The sequence below is a fragment of the Balaenoptera physalus genome (assembly GCF_965194825.1).
Source record: "Balaenoptera physalus genome assembly, chromosome: 16".
In the NCBI taxonomy this organism is placed as follows: Eukaryota; Metazoa; Chordata; class Mammalia; order Artiodactyla; family Balaenopteridae; genus Balaenoptera; species Balaenoptera physalus.
Window position 1 is genome coordinate 38,487,612 of NC_138898.1, and position 16,989 is coordinate 38,504,600.

The following is a 16,989-nucleotide window of genomic DNA, read 5'->3' on the forward strand; positions in this document are numbered from 1 at the left end:
CTAAAATTTTATACATTGAAGCTAGCGGTAGCTATCATAAACTGTTTTAAAAACAGTTAACTAATTACTGGCTCAAGAGATAAAAATAATTCCTTTGCTCTTGAACCTTTCAGGAATGATTACCTGGCCTCACCATCTGCTTATTCAGGTATTTTTTTAAGAGAGACTTTGTCCCCTGCATTCCCTCCTATGTGAAGGCATTTATCCTAAATGAGCTCATAAAAGGACATTTTCTAAGAACTTAGCATGAAGATACATTGCCAGTGAAAGGGCTATTATTCTGGTGCCTTGTCTTCTCCACTGGTTACCGTCATTGCAGAAATAGCTTGGTTTCTTTAAAGTAGCTGCAGGAGAGACCAATGACAGAAAGGATGAGGGAAATTTCATCAAGGTCATGCAAGCTGAGTACATCAGAGGGCCAAACTTAATTTTCTGATTCTTTCCACATATTCTAGGGTTTGCCAATATATGCACAAAATATTCTTATGTTTACTTATTTTTCAGTTCCTATCCCAAAAGGATTTCAAAGGTTTTCAAAGGCAGTGATTAAATTAAATGAAATAATTGTTCAGTGATTAAGTTGAACACAGAAAAGGTTTTGGTAACTAGTAATTTGGGCTTAAGTGCTGTGTGCGTCTTGTCCAGTTCAGTTATCCCTGCTTCTTTTATCCATGTGTGCTTCCTTATCTGTGTGTGTGTGTGTGTGTGTGTGTGTGTGTGCTGGGTCAGGGGAGAGCATTAGTGGTGGTGGGAAAAGCAGCACCAGAGTACATTTTTACATTTCACTGTAAAGTGGATTAAAACATCAACAAGCCAAATTTCAGCTGCAACAAAGCTTAGCTTTCCACTTTCCACTTTTGATTCTACAGATACAAGTCAATTGCTTGTGCAACCAAGTATAAAGAGTTACACCTAATAATTTGAATATTTAATTTTATTTAGAATGTTTTGCATATGCCATTCTTTTGCATATACCATATATGTGTAAATTACCAAATAAAGAAGTTAAATAAAGGTTATGTATCAATGCTATAAGACATTGTGGATTTGGGGGTCTAATTTCTTCTTTATTGCAAATTGATAAATATGGAGGAATGAAGAGTTACATCTTTGCACTGACTCTCCTACTTAATATATTTTTCTTCCATCTGCATTGCCCTTATCTTTTACCTTAGATCAATTTGTCCACTTCTTTAAGATCTCCTTCTCCAAGAGGCCTCCTTGGTCAATTCCACCCCACCCTGGGATGGCTACCTTACTTTTTCTTTCCTTAAACATCTGTGCACACATTGTGCCAGGCAACCATACATCTTCATGTTTCTTCTCATTTTCTTTCATCCAAACTAACAGTTCTATACATGCAGTGGGTCTTTTCTTCCACATCCATGAAACAAACACTCAATGACATGCATGAGATTCATAAAGACTCATTCAATAAGTAAAAACAAGAATTGAAGAGAATCCTTTGAAGGACTTAGAGGATCTAGAAGAGATTCAAAAACCAGTGCACTTGGGTGACATTTGTATTGACTGCCAGCAGCATTGATGAAAATTGACCCAGCTATCATCCACATGAGTGTACATGTTTATGTCATTTTTTTCTCCTACTTTCTCTCCCACTCAAGAAATGAAGAATGGAATGGATCCTGGAAAACTTTGTTACTATGATTTAATGCTAAGTTTTTCTCCTTTATTATCTCTTTAGTAATTTTAAAGAACTGAAGTTTTTTTAAGGATGATTAGAAAGTATTTAATTAATGTTGGTGAAAGTTGTAGGTATAATGACCCGAATCCTATTGCAACGTAAGAGTCACTACAGATAGACAAATAAGTTAATGGGTGTTTGTAAAGCTATGTTTGAGATTAAATACCTAAAGGGATTTTAAATTAATTATGCTTTGAAGATGATTCTCCCAAGAAGAGGAGTTAAAATTGCTTCCTTTTTTTTTCTTTTGACTCATTCAAGTGCTGGTCAACAAAGAGATCATTTATGTCAGGTATGGAAAGAAACCATTTTCCAAAGGAACCACCATTTGATTTGTAAATCAGCTACAACAACTTAAGATTCATGACCAATGCTATGTCCCATCTAATATTTTATTATTAAAGCAGCTAATCATCAATTAATTCAGTTGCTCTTTTAACAACTTATAATTTAAGATATCTGCAATAATGTGTCACAAGAGAAAGTGTCCTAACTTTTACAGATATCTCTTCTACTTTATAATGGTATTTGTTTATCTTTGGGTTTCCAAATTACCAAACATAGTGCAAGTAGTGGGTACTCAGTTAATGCTTATGGTCTAAATTAATTTGTCTTTTTTTTTTAATGCTTTTATAATCATTGGCTCACTTTGCCTAACCAGACATCCCCTGAGCTATTATCCCAGCTTCTTAGGTGAGGAACACTAAAATCTGTACAAGGTCATAAAAAATAAATAGTGAATCCTGGACTGAAACCCATTCATTTCTTTCCTCATTTAACTACTAAAGGGAGAGAGGGAAAGAGAATATATAAATGTTCCATTACCTATATCTCATTGCTTTCTAATTTTTACAGTGCTACAGGAAAATAAGTGTTTATTAACAATTGTTAACATGACAAATCATTAGGCATATATAAATTTTACAAATTCCACTCTCAACTGATAATAATTGCCTTTGTATCAATCACAATTTTGCCTCAGTGCTTCTATATATATTCAGTTATGTAAAGTTATTGAGAAATGTTTGGATGAAATATCAAAATACAGAGATAAAAATAAAGATGTAAAAATATAGTATTGATTTAAACATTACTTCATAATTTGAACTGCTATTGATCTAATTATTGATATAGGAATAGGTTTGAAGAAATAATTGTATAAACACTTTGTGGCAAGCATAATGTCAGAATATTATTATACTTAAAACAACACTCTATACATTTCAGAAATGTGAGCTAGAGATCTTAGGTGTTAGCTTGTTATTTGGTCACTGAATAAAGATTTTTTAATGGAAATCAACATATGGTATATTTTAGAGTCAAAGTATTATATAAGGAAAAATGAAAATGACCCCTATGAAGTTAAATCATGTGATTTTTCTATTTTAATTTTACTAACATGTGACATTGAGGAAGGTCATTTAATTTCTCTGAGCCTCAATTTTGGGGTATGTACAACCACAATAAGGTATATCTTCCCTTGCCTACCTTCTAAGGTTGTAAGGAGGATCAAATTTGACAGTGCACATGAAAATACTTTGCAATTTGCCCCTTATTATGACATTGTTTGTTTTATGACATTATATTGTTGATTTTTCATATAATGAAATAGCCGCTAAGAAATAAAGTATTTGGACATCACTACAATTGATTAGGACAGTATGCCTATTGCTGAAAGTGCTGTATTCTGATTTATGGAGCAAAAAATTTAAAAATCAAGCAAGCTACTAAAAGTGTAAATATAGGAATTAGCCCAGTAGTATTTGTTTTTTCTGTCCCACTAGAGGCTGTAGAGTAATATATGTGTGCATGTGTGTGTGTGTGTATATAACTATGACTGTCCTAAAATATGCTACATAAGCCTCACAAACTTCGGGTTCACTTACATTCCTCTTAGCAGAGTAGTCACAATATAATGAGCGAGGGTAGGTGACCCCAGAGTTCAAAGTCCTCATGCAGTCAGAGAACAGAACTCACAAGAAACAAGCCCAAATAGATATACTGCATTGACTAACGGCCTCGTTTGAGGAGGCATCAGTTTAACTTTAAACCCTGAGCTCGTGAGAGCAGGGGAGAGAAGGGGATGTCTCCAAATGCAGGAAGCTGTTGCCATAGCATTTTCCTTCTCTATTCCTGCCTACGCCTCCTCCCCCAAAGCAGCAACAATTTGTGCTCCACCGTTTTCCTTCAGGAACTGGATGCATTTTCAGAAGCCAGGACTCCAGTGGTGTGATGTCTTCACCACCTAATCACTGTACTGGTAGGGATATTGAATAAGTCAGAGGGTGCTATTAAGTTTCTCAGGATAGAATCATCTTTGCGGATGCAATTGCAGCGCAGGAAACAGACTCAGGGAGAATTTTAGCCTTCCCAAATCTCATTGGAGCTCTGCACAAGCCCAGCCACAATCACTCCAGCAATACAACCGAATCCTTTCAGCACTCGCAGCCGTGGACAGCTCCCTCGCCACGCGGTCCTTTCCTCTGCAGTGAGCACACTCGCGTTCACCCTGCCCGGGTCGGTGCGGTACTCCATCCACACCAAGTCCGCCAGCGCGTACGGAACGCGCGCTCCCTCCCTCCGCCCTCTCGGTGCCCCCGCCCCTCGCTCACTCCAGCTCACTCCAGCGGCGACTTTGAGGGATTCCCTCTCAGGCGGCCTCTGCAGCAGCACCACTGGCCTTATTCGCTGCTCCGCGAGGATGGGTCTCCGAGGAAGAGCCGTTCTCGGCGTGAATAGACTTCGAGTTCTTCTGATGCTCTTCCGTGAGTAGCGTTTCGGCAACCGCCAGAGCAGGGTGCACTCTTTGCAGAGAATAGAACTGGCACAGTAAAGCCATTAGCTTAAGGTCAAAACGTGGCCCTAATGTTTAGCGGGTTTGTTCTTTTTTGGGCGGAGGAGGGGAGGATCTTCCCTTCAGTGGCAGGGAATTCCCCAGAGAGCCACACACCTGTATGCCAATCCCAGACACGATGCTGCACAGGCCTGCTTCGTGGGCTCGGAGCACGGGCGAGAAAGCTTTGGTTTAAAAGCCTAAGATGAAGAAAAAGGCCAGTCGGATTACAAACTAGTAAGGCTTTAAATGTTTTTTAATTTTATTTTTATTGTAAATTAACAGCAACGAAGTCGAATTTGTCGGCGCTAGGTCAGCGAAATGGCTCGCAGAGCGCCCTGCAGCCGGCAAGGAACTTTGTCAGCCCAAAGCCCGCAGACCACGATGTCTCTCCACCCTTGTGCCCGAGACGCGTGGGCTCGCTGAGCCCCTAACCGATAGGATTTTTTGTTTGTTTTCTGCAGATACAATGGCTCGAATCATGGCAGAACAAGAAGTGGAGAATCTCTCAGGCCTTTCCACTAACCCTGAAAAAGATATATTTGTGGTGCGGGAAAATGGGACGACGTGTCTCATGGCAGAGTTTGCAGCCAAATTTATTGTCCCTTATGATGTGTGGGCCAGCAATTATGTAGATGTAAGGCACTTTTTCCCTCCCAGCTTGCTCCTAGGGCTCCAGGGACGAAGGGCACCTTCCCTCAAGACCCTGTGAGGACCTGGGTCACCCGCCTTCCCCCCTGCACCCTGCAGGCTGCTCCCAAATGCTGCATGGGGGTTCCGGCTTGTAATGCCTTCTGTTCGCCCCGCCTGCTTTGAAAGTAAATCCCTCTCTCTGCTTCCCTAACGGCCGGGTCTGCACGCAGAGCATCTAACCGCATGTTCCTGGACCTGGGAGCGCGCGCTCAAAGGAGTGCCCACGCGTGCGACCCGGAGTTTGGACGCGCTGCCCTTTACAGCCCCCACTGGGGCTCGCGCGCTGAGGGGGTGCGGGGCGTCTGTGTTCCCAGCTAATCACGGAACAGGCTGATATCTCACTGACCCGGGGAGCTGAGGTGAAGGGCCATTGTGGCCACAACGAGTCGGAGCTGCAGGTGTTCTGGGTGGATCGCGCGTACGCGCTCAAAATGCTGTTTGTAAAGGTAACTGCTAGTGGGGCGCTCAGAGGGGTTGCAGACTCCGGGTGGGTGTGGGTAGGGTCCGCCCCTCTGTTTCCCCACCCAGATCTGCTCGGGCGGTTAACGCGCGCCTCCCCCGCTCGGCAGGAAAGTCACAACACGTCCAAGGGACCCGAGGCAACGTGGAGGCTGAGCAAGGTCCAGTTTGTCTATGACTCCTCGGAGAAGACCCATTTTAAAGACGCGGTCAGTGGTGAGTAGAGAACAGCAGGGCTGGGGAAGGAGCTCGGGAAGCGCAGACACTGCAGGGATCTCAGGCTTGGAGGCCGAATTCCTCAGGGTCAGGGCCTTGCGCTCCCAGGCCAAGTTAGCCCTGGGCTTGCTCTGCAAGGTGGAGGAAGCAAGCGGGAGTGCGGGTGGGTCCTCTGGCCTTCAGGCCTTGTAGATGCGCAAGAAACCCAGGGCCTGAGGACCAGCCTGTCACCCATCACCTGATCCTGGATGAGATGTCTCTTGATGGACTGTCTTCCTGTGGCTGCTTCAGGATGGCTTTCTTATGATTTGTCCTTTAAAGAAGCACGGAGAAGGACAAAGCTGTATTTTTATTTTCTTCTGCACCCCGGTTTTTATTCTTATGCGCTAAAACCTCAATGGGGACAGTATGACTTTCATTTTGGGTCACAATCTGATGGCCTTCAGATCTTTTGGCGCATTGCTCAGGCCTCACCGCAATCTTCAGTCATCCACTGCAGCCACCCCAGAGTGGATTCTGAACCATGCCCTTATTTATTAGCTTTTCATGCCCATCACTCCAAAAACTACCCAGATCCTCCAAAAATATTGTGGCAAGGGATATCCAGGCTCCAAATAACAATGCTGGGATCTGCAGGCACCATCAAAGACCACATTTAAATTTATGTATTTATTTTGTAAATTGTCTGATCTACTCATAATGAAGCCTTCCATCACCTGGGCACCTGAGTTGGGAAAAGGTTTTTATTGAACATGTACAAGAATACACATGTCATCTTTTCCGTTTCACCCCTTATCATCACAGTAAAAAGCGCAATTTTGTTTCTTCATCAAAATTCATATTCAAACATTTCCCACAGTTAAATTAGACCAAAAAAAGGAAACCAAAAACAAAAACAAAAAAACCTTAATCCAGAAAAGGAGGAAAAGGGGTGAGGCAGGCTTCCAAAGAATATGTATGCGTACAAGGGCATCTGCTCAGAGCAGACATGCTTTGCTGAGGAAGATATTTATATTTTGCAGGCCAGTGTGAGGTGTAGGATACCAAGTCACTGTTCTTTGTGGATCTTTGGAATCTCTGTTGTTAGGTCTTATATAGTAAAAAGGGTTGGGGTTTTATGTATCATTTTATTCTTCCAAAAGGAAATTCCAAATTAATATTTAAGAAATCCATGCTCATGAAAGAATGGGTGCATTCACATTTGCATAGCCCCAGCCGGGCAAGGCAACGGGGCATGTCAGCAGAGGGTCAGAGTGGGGGGTCTGGGCTAAGAGGCAAAGGTCAACTATCTGGATCACCATAGGAGAGTTCTGCCAGCCCTAGGGGCCTAACCATTGCTTTGGGACTTCCCTGCAGCCGGGAAGCACACAGCCAACTCGCATCATCTCTCTGCCTTGGTCACCCCAGCTGGAAAGTCCTATGAATGTCAAGCTCAGCAGACCATTTCACTAGCCTCCAGTGATCCGCAGAAGACAGTCACCATGATCCTGTCTGCGGTCCACATCCAGCCCTTTGACATCATCTCTGATTTTGTCTTCAGTGAAGGTAGGTCGGTGGGGAGGCAGGAGGAGAGGGAGAGGAAGGAAGCAAAGGCTGACCTCAAGATAGATGTGGAAGGCAACCTGCCAGGGTACCAGGCTGTTACCACTTGGACTTTCTCTAGGATATCATGGCGCTGCCTCCCTCTATAATATTTTTCAAAGACTAAAGGCAACAAACTGAATTGTATCAACTTCAGTGGCTTTCCCTTTCATCTTCCCTCTCTCTCTTCCTCCTTCACTTCCTTCTTTTCCTCTCTCTTTCTCTCCCTCCCTTCTTTTTCTCTGTTTTCTTCCTTCCTCCCTCCCTTCCTTTTTTCCCTTACTTTTTCATCTTTCCCTTCCTCCCCTCCTTTGCCAAAAAAGGAAACTGGATAGGGAGAAAGATAAGAAAGTCAGCTGAAAAAAATATATAATTTTGATGCAAGTTTCCCAAGGAAAAGACAGCTAAAAATCCCAAGCAGCTATCGAGAGAGCCATGGATTGGAGAAGGACTTTTGCTTGTGTGGGCCTCAGTTTCACCATGGTCTCTAGACACTTCCAGCCCTAGGTTCTACCACTGTGAGTCTAAGTTTTTGTGTGACCAGAATGCAATAGAGGTGAGTGTGTGTATGTGTGTGTGTGTGTGTGTGTGTGTGTGTACAGGTTACATAGACTCATGAAGTCCTGCCTCTGTCCAGCTCTCACCTTTGTGTGGAGAGACACCCATGTGGTTCCAAGGAGGCAAGGTCCCTGATCTGCTCCCTCTGGGGCATACAAGAAGGCTTCTTCTCAGTCTGTGCGAGCCCTGGAAGGGGATCAGGCAGGATCCAGCTGGGGCAGGTTCGGGGCATCCATATCCTCCTGGTTCTCTGCATCCCAGAAGAAGGGCAGGAGAGGAACTCACATTCTGCAATTTGTCCAAATCTAGCAACAATTTACTCTGGGCAAGTGGAGTAAGTGAATTCTTCCATTCATTTTTTTTTCTCTCCCTCTCTCTATTGTCTGGAGGAGATTGTTAAAGGCAGTTTGATATTCTCATTTATTCCTTGTGGTTAAGAAATGGGGAGAGATTCTGACTGCTTTATGGATGCCTACCTTTGGTCTGGCGATCCCCAGGTGAATACAACCATTCGAATGTGTAGGATATTAGGGAATCCCCACCTGGGTCACACACAAATCATTAAATCAGTCCCAAGGAGTCCAGCTTTCATTAAATGCCCCTCCCATTCAAAGTATACGGAATAGAATCCCTCCCCCCATGATTTATTTAGAAAGCATTTGGGAATTCCTAAGTTAAACCGTCCTTAAGAGAAAGGCCTCCTTCTTATTCTTCTATGTATTTTTAGCACCAAATACAGTACTTGGCACATTGCAGATGCCCTGTTAACTTTGGCTGAATTGATATTCCGAAGCTGTGGGATCAATTAATAGAGACTTGCAAATGCTTCAAAGCCAAGCAAATCAGAATTTAATAGATTTAGTACAGCAGTGCTATACCTACCTGTTATGGCTCTTACCTGTATGGGCTATTCCATCTTAATGTGTTTTCTACAAAATTGAAACTAAACTAAATGCCAAGATCTTAACACTAAAAAATACTGTTGATTATGAAAGTATTTATAAAATGTAACAGTGTCTTTCTTAAACTGAAAATATTAAATGTAATTAAAAGTAATTGGACTTATGATTATGGATGGCCCAGAATTCATTTTGAAAATATTGGATCACGTAGTCCCCAGGGTCCCTACCATAGATACTTTTGAGTTTGTATAGGTACTTTCAGTAGTCTCTAGTTACTCTTTGTGTTTCTCTGGTCAACTGTTTTTAGACACTTCTTCACTTCTTGGTACCACTGGTGCTATAATTGCTGCTTTTACTAGTTCCTTATCACAATCTCACCCTAACCCTCTCTGGGTTATTTCTAAGTTGTTGCTTATAGTCATTTATGAATGGAGAAATCAGATCTCATAGATGTTAGAACTGTGTATAAAATAAGAGTAAATGAGTACTGAATAAGGACCAGAGCTATTTTCCTAAAAATCAGTGATATTCTTGGCATAGATTTAATGATGTTTTTGCATAAAAAGCAGTTTTTATCCACTTCCAGGGCTTAAATGGATAGATTTAGACAGTTTGTAAGCATGTATAACTTCCTAAATGCAGATATATTAAGCACAAGCAAATTGCACTTGTCTCACCCAGGCTTTTCTGGGGAATAATTAGGGTGTTGCCTCCTGTATGGTGCCCTGGGACGCAAGTCTTGACACTCCTGGGAGGAGGCAAGCCTCATTCAGGATCACTCACTGAATTTGCCTTTGTGTGGCAGGGCTCCTTTTGTTCCTCATTCCTCCTGTCTGTGCCTCTCAGCACCTGCCCCCAGTGTGTTTTGTAAGAGATCATTTTATTTGATTTGGTGGAATCTGAAAGATTCCTTTTGGAGTGCTTTTTCAGGACCTGGCACTTGGACCCCACTCCCCAGAATAGAAAGAGACTCTGATGTGTTGCTAATGCCCGTGTGGGTGAGTGAAGCCTGCCTGTGTGGTGGTGAGGAGGGCATCTGGTCATATGTCTGACGCCCACTGCAGGGCTGTGTACATGCGTTCTGTCATGTGCAAGCAGGACCTGCAGCATAAGGGCTTCCAATGAAGAGCTTATTCCCTGTGTAAGGGGGTCATGCCTGGCAGTCTGCAGTCTCCCACCTGCCTCCTTCATAGATTCTGAGAAAAGCAAGGAAGGGTCAGTGAAATGGGTTAGTGGACACCCATAGAGGCTGAGAGAAGCCCAAATGGGGATGACATCTTTATCACACAAATCCCTTTAGACCGTTGGGCTTGGCTACTACGCTGATCCCCAGTGAAAGTAGCCCAGAGGCCCCAGATCACTGTGCACAGCTCTGGTGATCTTGTTAACATGCCAAGTCAAGTCTGGTTCCGTAGGTCTGGGGGCGGGGCCCAAGAGGCTCCATTTCTAGCAAGCTCCTTGATGATACCGCTGGTCCATGGCAAAGTGTCGGAAGGGGGACTTGAGGGATTTTGAGCTGATCAAGGAATATGATATGACCATGAGAGGCAGAAACACACAAGCTTCGTTGGGTGGAACTTGGGAAGGTTGTATAAAGAAAGCCCCTCACACCATGGGACTGTCCAGAAGAAGGTTTACAGCACCCTGGGGACCACTATCCCAAAGGAAAGGAGGATAAGGGATCTCCTGGCAGGGAGAGGGGTGTCAGGAGGGGGCTTATGGGTCTAGGTGATGTCACTCAGCAGCACGGGGAGGAATCTTCGGGTCAGAGAGCTCGGGGGGAAGCAGAAGCTTAGGGCCTTATCTATCCTATCAGTGGGTAACAGCTGTTGGGTGAGATTTGTATGCAAAGCAGACAGGCCCTAAATGGCTAAACGTGTCTGTTTGGGCTGTTTTTTTTTTTAATAATTGGATGTGGGTCTCAGCCTGCAGTGAAAATATAAACCACCGAGGGGCCAATCCATGGAGGCCAGCTTATTTCTATAACAGGTACACTTGGTGTGGCAACTCTCAGCCTGCAGTTCAAGGCAGCCCATGTGTCTCAGCTGGCGTTGGGTAACTTGTCCTTCCACAATTCATTCCTGGTAGTGAGTCCCTTTGAGGCCCCAGGAGAATTCTGACTGTGATAGCATGGAGGATGCATCACTGGGAGGGAACAGAGCAGCCTGAGTATTTTAATGGCTTGAATTAAAGGCGACTCTCACGCATAAAGACAAACGAAACATAATAGAACACGAAGGTGCCTCTGTGGCCCTTTGTTAAACACTCAGGTTTAATGGGCATTTAAGTTGCCACATATAGACTGGGCCCGTCTTAATTCTCAAGGGGGGGAAACAAACAAATAAAGAGACCTGTGAAGAAGGTACTCAGATCCCTGTTTACAGTGGAGAAGCTGAGGCTTAGGGGTGAAGTTACTGGCCAAGACTGTGCTTCTTGTGGCTGCCAGGGCTGGGACAGAAACCTGTCTTTGGGTATCAGATCCTGTGCTCTTAGCCTCTCCGAACCTCAGCTGCTGCAGCTGAGCAACTGTACCAAACATGTGAATGCAGGGGGCCATCTTCAGAAAGGTTGTCGGGTGCTCTGAATTCATGAACTTACCATTGTTTCTAGCAGTGTGTTTGGGAGATACCACCTGATCTGTGTTTTTCCCAGATCTATAGGACAAATGATCTGTGTTTTAGTGTAAATGAATGTACATCACCCCCAGTTGAGTGCCCCAAGACTGGCTGCCGTGCTGCAAACCAGGGCGTGGTGTGCCGATGCTGATCCAGAGTGCCGTGTACACCTGTGGTTTGCATGGCACCTCCTAGCCAGGAAACATGCCACCTGAGTAGTTGCTTCTTCTCAGAGCCTCCTGGGGAAGCATCCAGAGGGAGACAATCCTGTTATTAACACCACAGAGAACTGTGTCGAGGGCTGGAATGCGGAGGCCCAGCGCAGGGCCACGTAGCCAGCCAGTCGTAGAATTCTGTGTTCTTGCTCTTGCCCTGGAGCCTAGTGTTTTAGGTGGGGTTCCCCAAGAAGCACATCCTCTATAAGTATGTAAGGGCAAGTAGTTTATTTAGGTGGTTCTAGAAGGCACTGCTAGGGGAGTGGGGAAGTGAGGTGGGAAGGCAAGGAAGCTAGTACAGGTGTGTAAGTGAGCAGGTTACCACTGTGGGCACCGGGGCTCACACTGCTGAAACTTCTGGGAAAGAGTGTGGTACCCACCTGAGTTACCCTCCAACTCTCATCCGCCACTGATGGCTACTGGGGTGGGGAAGGGGGGGCGTTGACTTTCCAGGATGTCTAACCTGCCTTGTAGTCAAAGCCCATTGGAATGGGTGGGAATGGTGAATACCAAGGTCATAGGACCCTGTTGGTGTCTGTACACCAGTACACCCAGTACTGGGATATAGGAACTTTCCCTGCCCTCGTGGAGCTTACAGGCTAGGGGGAAAGAGTTTATACAGCTCTTCCTTGTGGGCAGGGATATTCCTGGCACACAGTGGCATCAATCAGTAATTGTTTTCTTATCTACTGTTGTGCTTACATCTTGGTGAGAGTATCTGCTTGTCTCCAGCTAAAGATCTCCAAAGCCCACTCATCTTAACAGCTTCTCAGTACACAAAATACATTTTGCTGAGGTTACAGGAGTCCCAAGCCAGTCCAGAGAAGATATGGAAAGAGGGGCAAACCCTTCCCTCCAGTTGCCCTATCATACAGCAGAGGGAAGCACGGCCAGCAAAAGGCTTGCCCACCTTCTCCAACAAGAAAATTCTGTGGCACTAGCAGAGCTGGAGAAAGCAATCAGCTTGCCTCCTGGTCCGTGGCCCATCTCAGTGCTGTTCGTTTGGAGCTGCTTTTCATTAAGAGCTTTTACAGTTTGTTTGCCTCAGGAAGTAAATACAACTTTAAAATGCTGTGGTCATCAAACAAAACAAAATAGAACACATGTCTAGAAAACAGAACCTAAGATGATTCAGGATTGCAATGGGCACACCAGGTTTATGGTTGAGGGGACTTGAACTGGCAGCTGGCAGTTACACAATTTTGTCTGATCTGTCTTCATCTGGTTCTTTGCAATGACTGGGCTGGTTGTTGCTTTTTCCAATCATGGGCCATCCACCCTGGGCCTCTGTTTTGTGTTCTCTAGAACTGTAAGTACAGCCAGGGCAGAGGTGTGAGGGACCCCAAGACCTGTGGAGATGAACAGGGAGTCAGGGGTCTCCGAGCACCCAAAGCCAGATGCTGAGCTGGGCTAAGCCAAGGGATGCTCTTCTCCCAGGCAGAGATCGAGGCCAGCCATCCTTGCTCTATAATCTGTGGGTTGTATAATCAGTTTATTGCACAGGATCTTAACCCTGGAGTCCATAGGGTTTGTGTATAGAATTCAGGGGGTCTGTAAATTTCAATGGGAAACATTTACATCTTTATTTTCATTAATTTCTAATTAATGTTTAACATTTCCTTTGATTATAAATAAAGGTAACAACCCACAGTAGTATTAGTCATACCTATGACTTTGTCACCAATAGAAATAATAGTCTTTCTCTTCCCACATGTTTGTCCAGATCTTGCAAAGTATCAATTATGCTTCTCCCTACTTTGCAATCACAGCCAGTATACCTGTGTACTAATAAATATATATATAACTGTCCCTCACATTATTTTAAAATATTTTAATAGCTGAACTTCAGTGTAGTTTGCTTTCTTTGTAATCTTATGTATTTTATTTTTATGCAATTATAAGTATTCTGAGAAGGGTGGACAGTTTCATCACACTGACACTAAAAAGATTATAACCTCTGCTTTAGTGGGTCATGACCAGCACTATTTTAAATGAAAGAGAATAGAATAGAGGATAAATTATTAGAGGCACAAAGTAAGGAAAACCATTGTTTTATAAAACTTTGGTTTTAGTTATGTATGTGTACATATGTCCTGGGTTGTAATGTAAAATATTGTTTTTCCTGTGGGTCAAAGGCAGAGTTTGAAGACAGTGGCTTAAGCCTGAGAGGGGAATGTGTGTCTTTTTTTTATGGGTTCACAATCTCTCACCTAAAACCCTTGGGGCTAGATGTTTTTCAGAATTCAGAATAATTTTGGACTTCAGGAAGATAATACAGTGCATTGTCCATATATTATACAAGACCCAGAAGACTCAGGGAAGCTCCTGTAATCAAACAGATTAATGGATCTGTTTCCTGCAGTGAAACACATGAATCTTCATGCTAAGAGGGAGAAATGAGAATCAGAGCAGCCAGCTTTTGCTGCCAAATGAATGATACAAAGTACTTGCGGTTTCTAGAGCTTTGTGGATTTTGGAATGGTGGGTAAGGGAAAGAGAACTCAGGAATTCCCCTTTCTTTGACCTCTTAATGAATGGGGATGGGTGGGGAAGGGGATTCAGTATTTTTCATGATAATTTTTGACATCCCCTTATTTTCCCATAATTACTTTGGACTTGTCCATAGTTTAATACTCCCTTTATATTCTTCTTCCAGTGGTGTGTTTAGTTCAGGTTTTCTCCTAAGGCAACAAAACAATTTTTAAAGAAATAAACTATAATAATATTTTAACCATAATTTTTTGCCAAAATACACCATGCTTTTCTCCTCTATCTTCTTTAAAGGATGGTGTATTAGATGTTATTCCCCATAACTATACCAAAGTTATTATTTATTAGTTATTAAAGCTAATACTTTTGGCACCACAATTCTGATACCACTTCTGATGTGTGTGGTGTAAATCCATAAACTCACACTTTCTTTTTTAAATGGTGGTATAATTTACATACATCAAAATGCACAAATCTGAAGTGTTAACTCAATATGTTTTTACCTATACTTGCAGCCACATAACCCTCACCTAAATCAACATTCAGAACATTTCCATCACACCTGAAGTTCTCTTGTGTCCTGTTCTCCAAGACACACTGTTCCCCACTTCTCTGACTTCAATCACCATAGGCTTAGTTTTGCCTGCTCTTGAACTTCATATAAATGGAGTCATACAACATGTACCCTTTTGTGTCTGACAGTTTTCACTCAACATAATATTTTTGAGATGCATCCATTTTGTTATGTGTAGCCATAGTTCATTCCTTTGTATTGTTGATTAATATTCCATTGTATGAATATACCACAGTTTATTTATCCATTCTACTCTGATGGACATTTTGGTTGTTTCTGGTTTTAAGCTATTATGAATAAAGCTTCTATGAACATTTATGTTCAAGGCTTTTTGTGTCCATATGTTTTCATTGTTCTTGGGTAAATTCCTAGGAGTGGAATGCTGGGTTATAAGGTAGGTGTATATTTACCCTTACCTTATTACAAAGTGATTGTACCATTTCCCACCAACGGTGGACGAGAGCTCCAATTGCTCTGTATCATTGACAACACTTGGTAATTTCAGACTTTCTAAAAGGTGTATTTTGTCTGCAATTCTATGTACATTATACACCAATAAAAAGTTTACAAAATTAAATAAAGAATAAAAATGATGGTGGTTGTGCCTGATGCCCAAACTCTGAAAATTTGCATAAATCGTTTGGAAGTTGTATTGACATCAGCCAGGAATCCAATAACCTGAATGTTGCCCTATTTAACTGCTGTATTTTTATTTTACACTATGCAGAAATTTTAAGGGATTAGGCCTTAAGTTTGGTTGGGAAATACTGTTTCTGAAAAAGAAAATATCTCTGAAGTTTCCTTGAGAAATCTTCTCATCTCTATCTGCCTTTTAGTTTTCTTGAGCAGACTTATGATTCAGAATATTTTGGCAGGAGCTCATTGCTTTTCTTCTTCTTTCCCATTTCAGAGCATAAATGCCCAGTGGATGAGCGGGAACAGTTGGAGGAAACCTTGCCTCTGATTTTGGGGCTCATCTTGGGCCTCGTCATTGTGGTAACACTGGTGATTTACCATCTCCACCACAAAATGACTGCCAACCAGGTCCAGATCCCTAGGGACCGATCCCAATATAAGCACATGGGCTAGAAACTATTAGGCAGACAGCCCCCGGCCCCCCTCCACTGGCTGGATCAGGTAGAGAAACAAAAGCACTTTCCACCTGTACATGGGGTATACCAACATAGCTGCAATCAAACAGACCTGGGTATTCAAGGCTTGCTTGGCCTGCATCCATGCTTAAACCCCGGGATGGGGGGATTCTTTCAGATTCATGGGGTGAAGGACAGTTGCTGGGGAATGGGAGGGAGGGGTCAGCCAGCTTTCACACTCATGGTGGCTTGGCTTTGACTCTCCAAGGAGCAACTCATAAAACTCGGAGGGGTATCTGACTCTGAAGTTTAGAGACTGAAACCACACTTCGTTCGGAAAGACACCCCTTAAGGTTCAAGAGGAATATTGGAGGCTTTGCTCCCTTGAACACAGATGGCTTACCCTATACTGTTGTCAAAGTACACAAAATACAGCCTCATGCTCGCTGCAGCAAGACCCCTGAAAGTGATCCATGCTTCTGGCTGGCGTTTTGCATGTCTAGTGATTGTCTTGGGAATGTTTCACTGCTACCTGCACCCAGTGAATTCACAGCACAAGAACCTGTTTAATGTAACTATGCAGAGTTGTTTGGACTTCATAGTGTGTCAGGTCCAAGTAAGGGGACCTGAAGAATCAATCCATGTGAGTTTGTTTTTCAAAATGAATTAAAACACACTACTGTCTAACATTTGAATGCTTTCTTGAAACAAGAAAACAAACTAAAATGGTTTCTGGGGCATCCAGAGGAGAGAGGGGAATGATGAAGACGGGATTTCATTTCTGCAAGAGGAAAAGCAAAGACAGAGCAAGGAAACAATGTGTGTGGGGTGGGGGAGTTGGCTTTTCCAGGTGAAAAAACATGGATTTATTTTGGCAAATATAAGTAGTTTTAATAATGGCACCTCTTGAACGATTGGTCTAATATAGCTTCTGGTGCTTCTTGGTCTTGAGTCTGGCATTTCACTTTGGATTAAAAAGCTGGACTGAACATAATAGCTTAGGTTGAGTTTTATTTGTGATAAAATGTAATTTACTGAAATTCCCTAGAGAAATGTA

The 16,989-nt window shown here is 43.0% G+C and overlaps 1 protein-coding gene and 1 long non-coding RNA gene across 2 annotated transcripts in view; one reads left to right on the forward strand and one right to left on the reverse strand.

Annotated features, from left to right (window-relative positions):
• Nucleotides 1–16,989, reverse strand: part of LOC309644516 — a 578,167-nt gene that overhangs the window by 196,963 nt on the left and 364,215 nt on the right. The window lies entirely within an intron of this gene.
• Nucleotides 3,858–16,949, forward strand: LAMP5 (lysosomal associated membrane protein family member 5). The gene is made up of 6 exons (XM_082428238.1): nucleotides 3,858–4,470; nucleotides 5,003–5,175; nucleotides 5,546–5,677; nucleotides 5,801–5,906; nucleotides 7,263–7,451; nucleotides 15,752–16,949. The coding sequence occupies exons 1-6, from the start codon at nucleotides 4,407–4,409 to the stop codon at nucleotides 15,928–15,930; spliced, it is 843 nt and encodes a 280-aa protein (XP_082284364.1). The 5' UTR covers nucleotides 3,858–4,406; the 3' UTR covers nucleotides 15,931–16,949.

Excerpts from the sequence above, each read along its gene's own strand:
- LAMP5 (XM_082428238.1), top strand. The coding sequence starts at position 4,407 with ATGGGTCTCCGAGGAAGAGCCGTTCTCGGCGTGAATAGACTTCGAGTT. Across the intron at positions 5,678-5,800 it reads TCAAAATGCTGTTTGTAAAG|GAAAGTCACAACACGTCCAA; the intron begins GTAACTGCTAGT and ends CCCGCTCGGCAG. Across the intron at positions 7,452-15,751 it reads TGATTTTGTCTTCAGTGAAG|AGCATAAATGCCCAGTGGAT; the intron begins GTAGGTCGGTGG and ends TTCCCATTTCAG.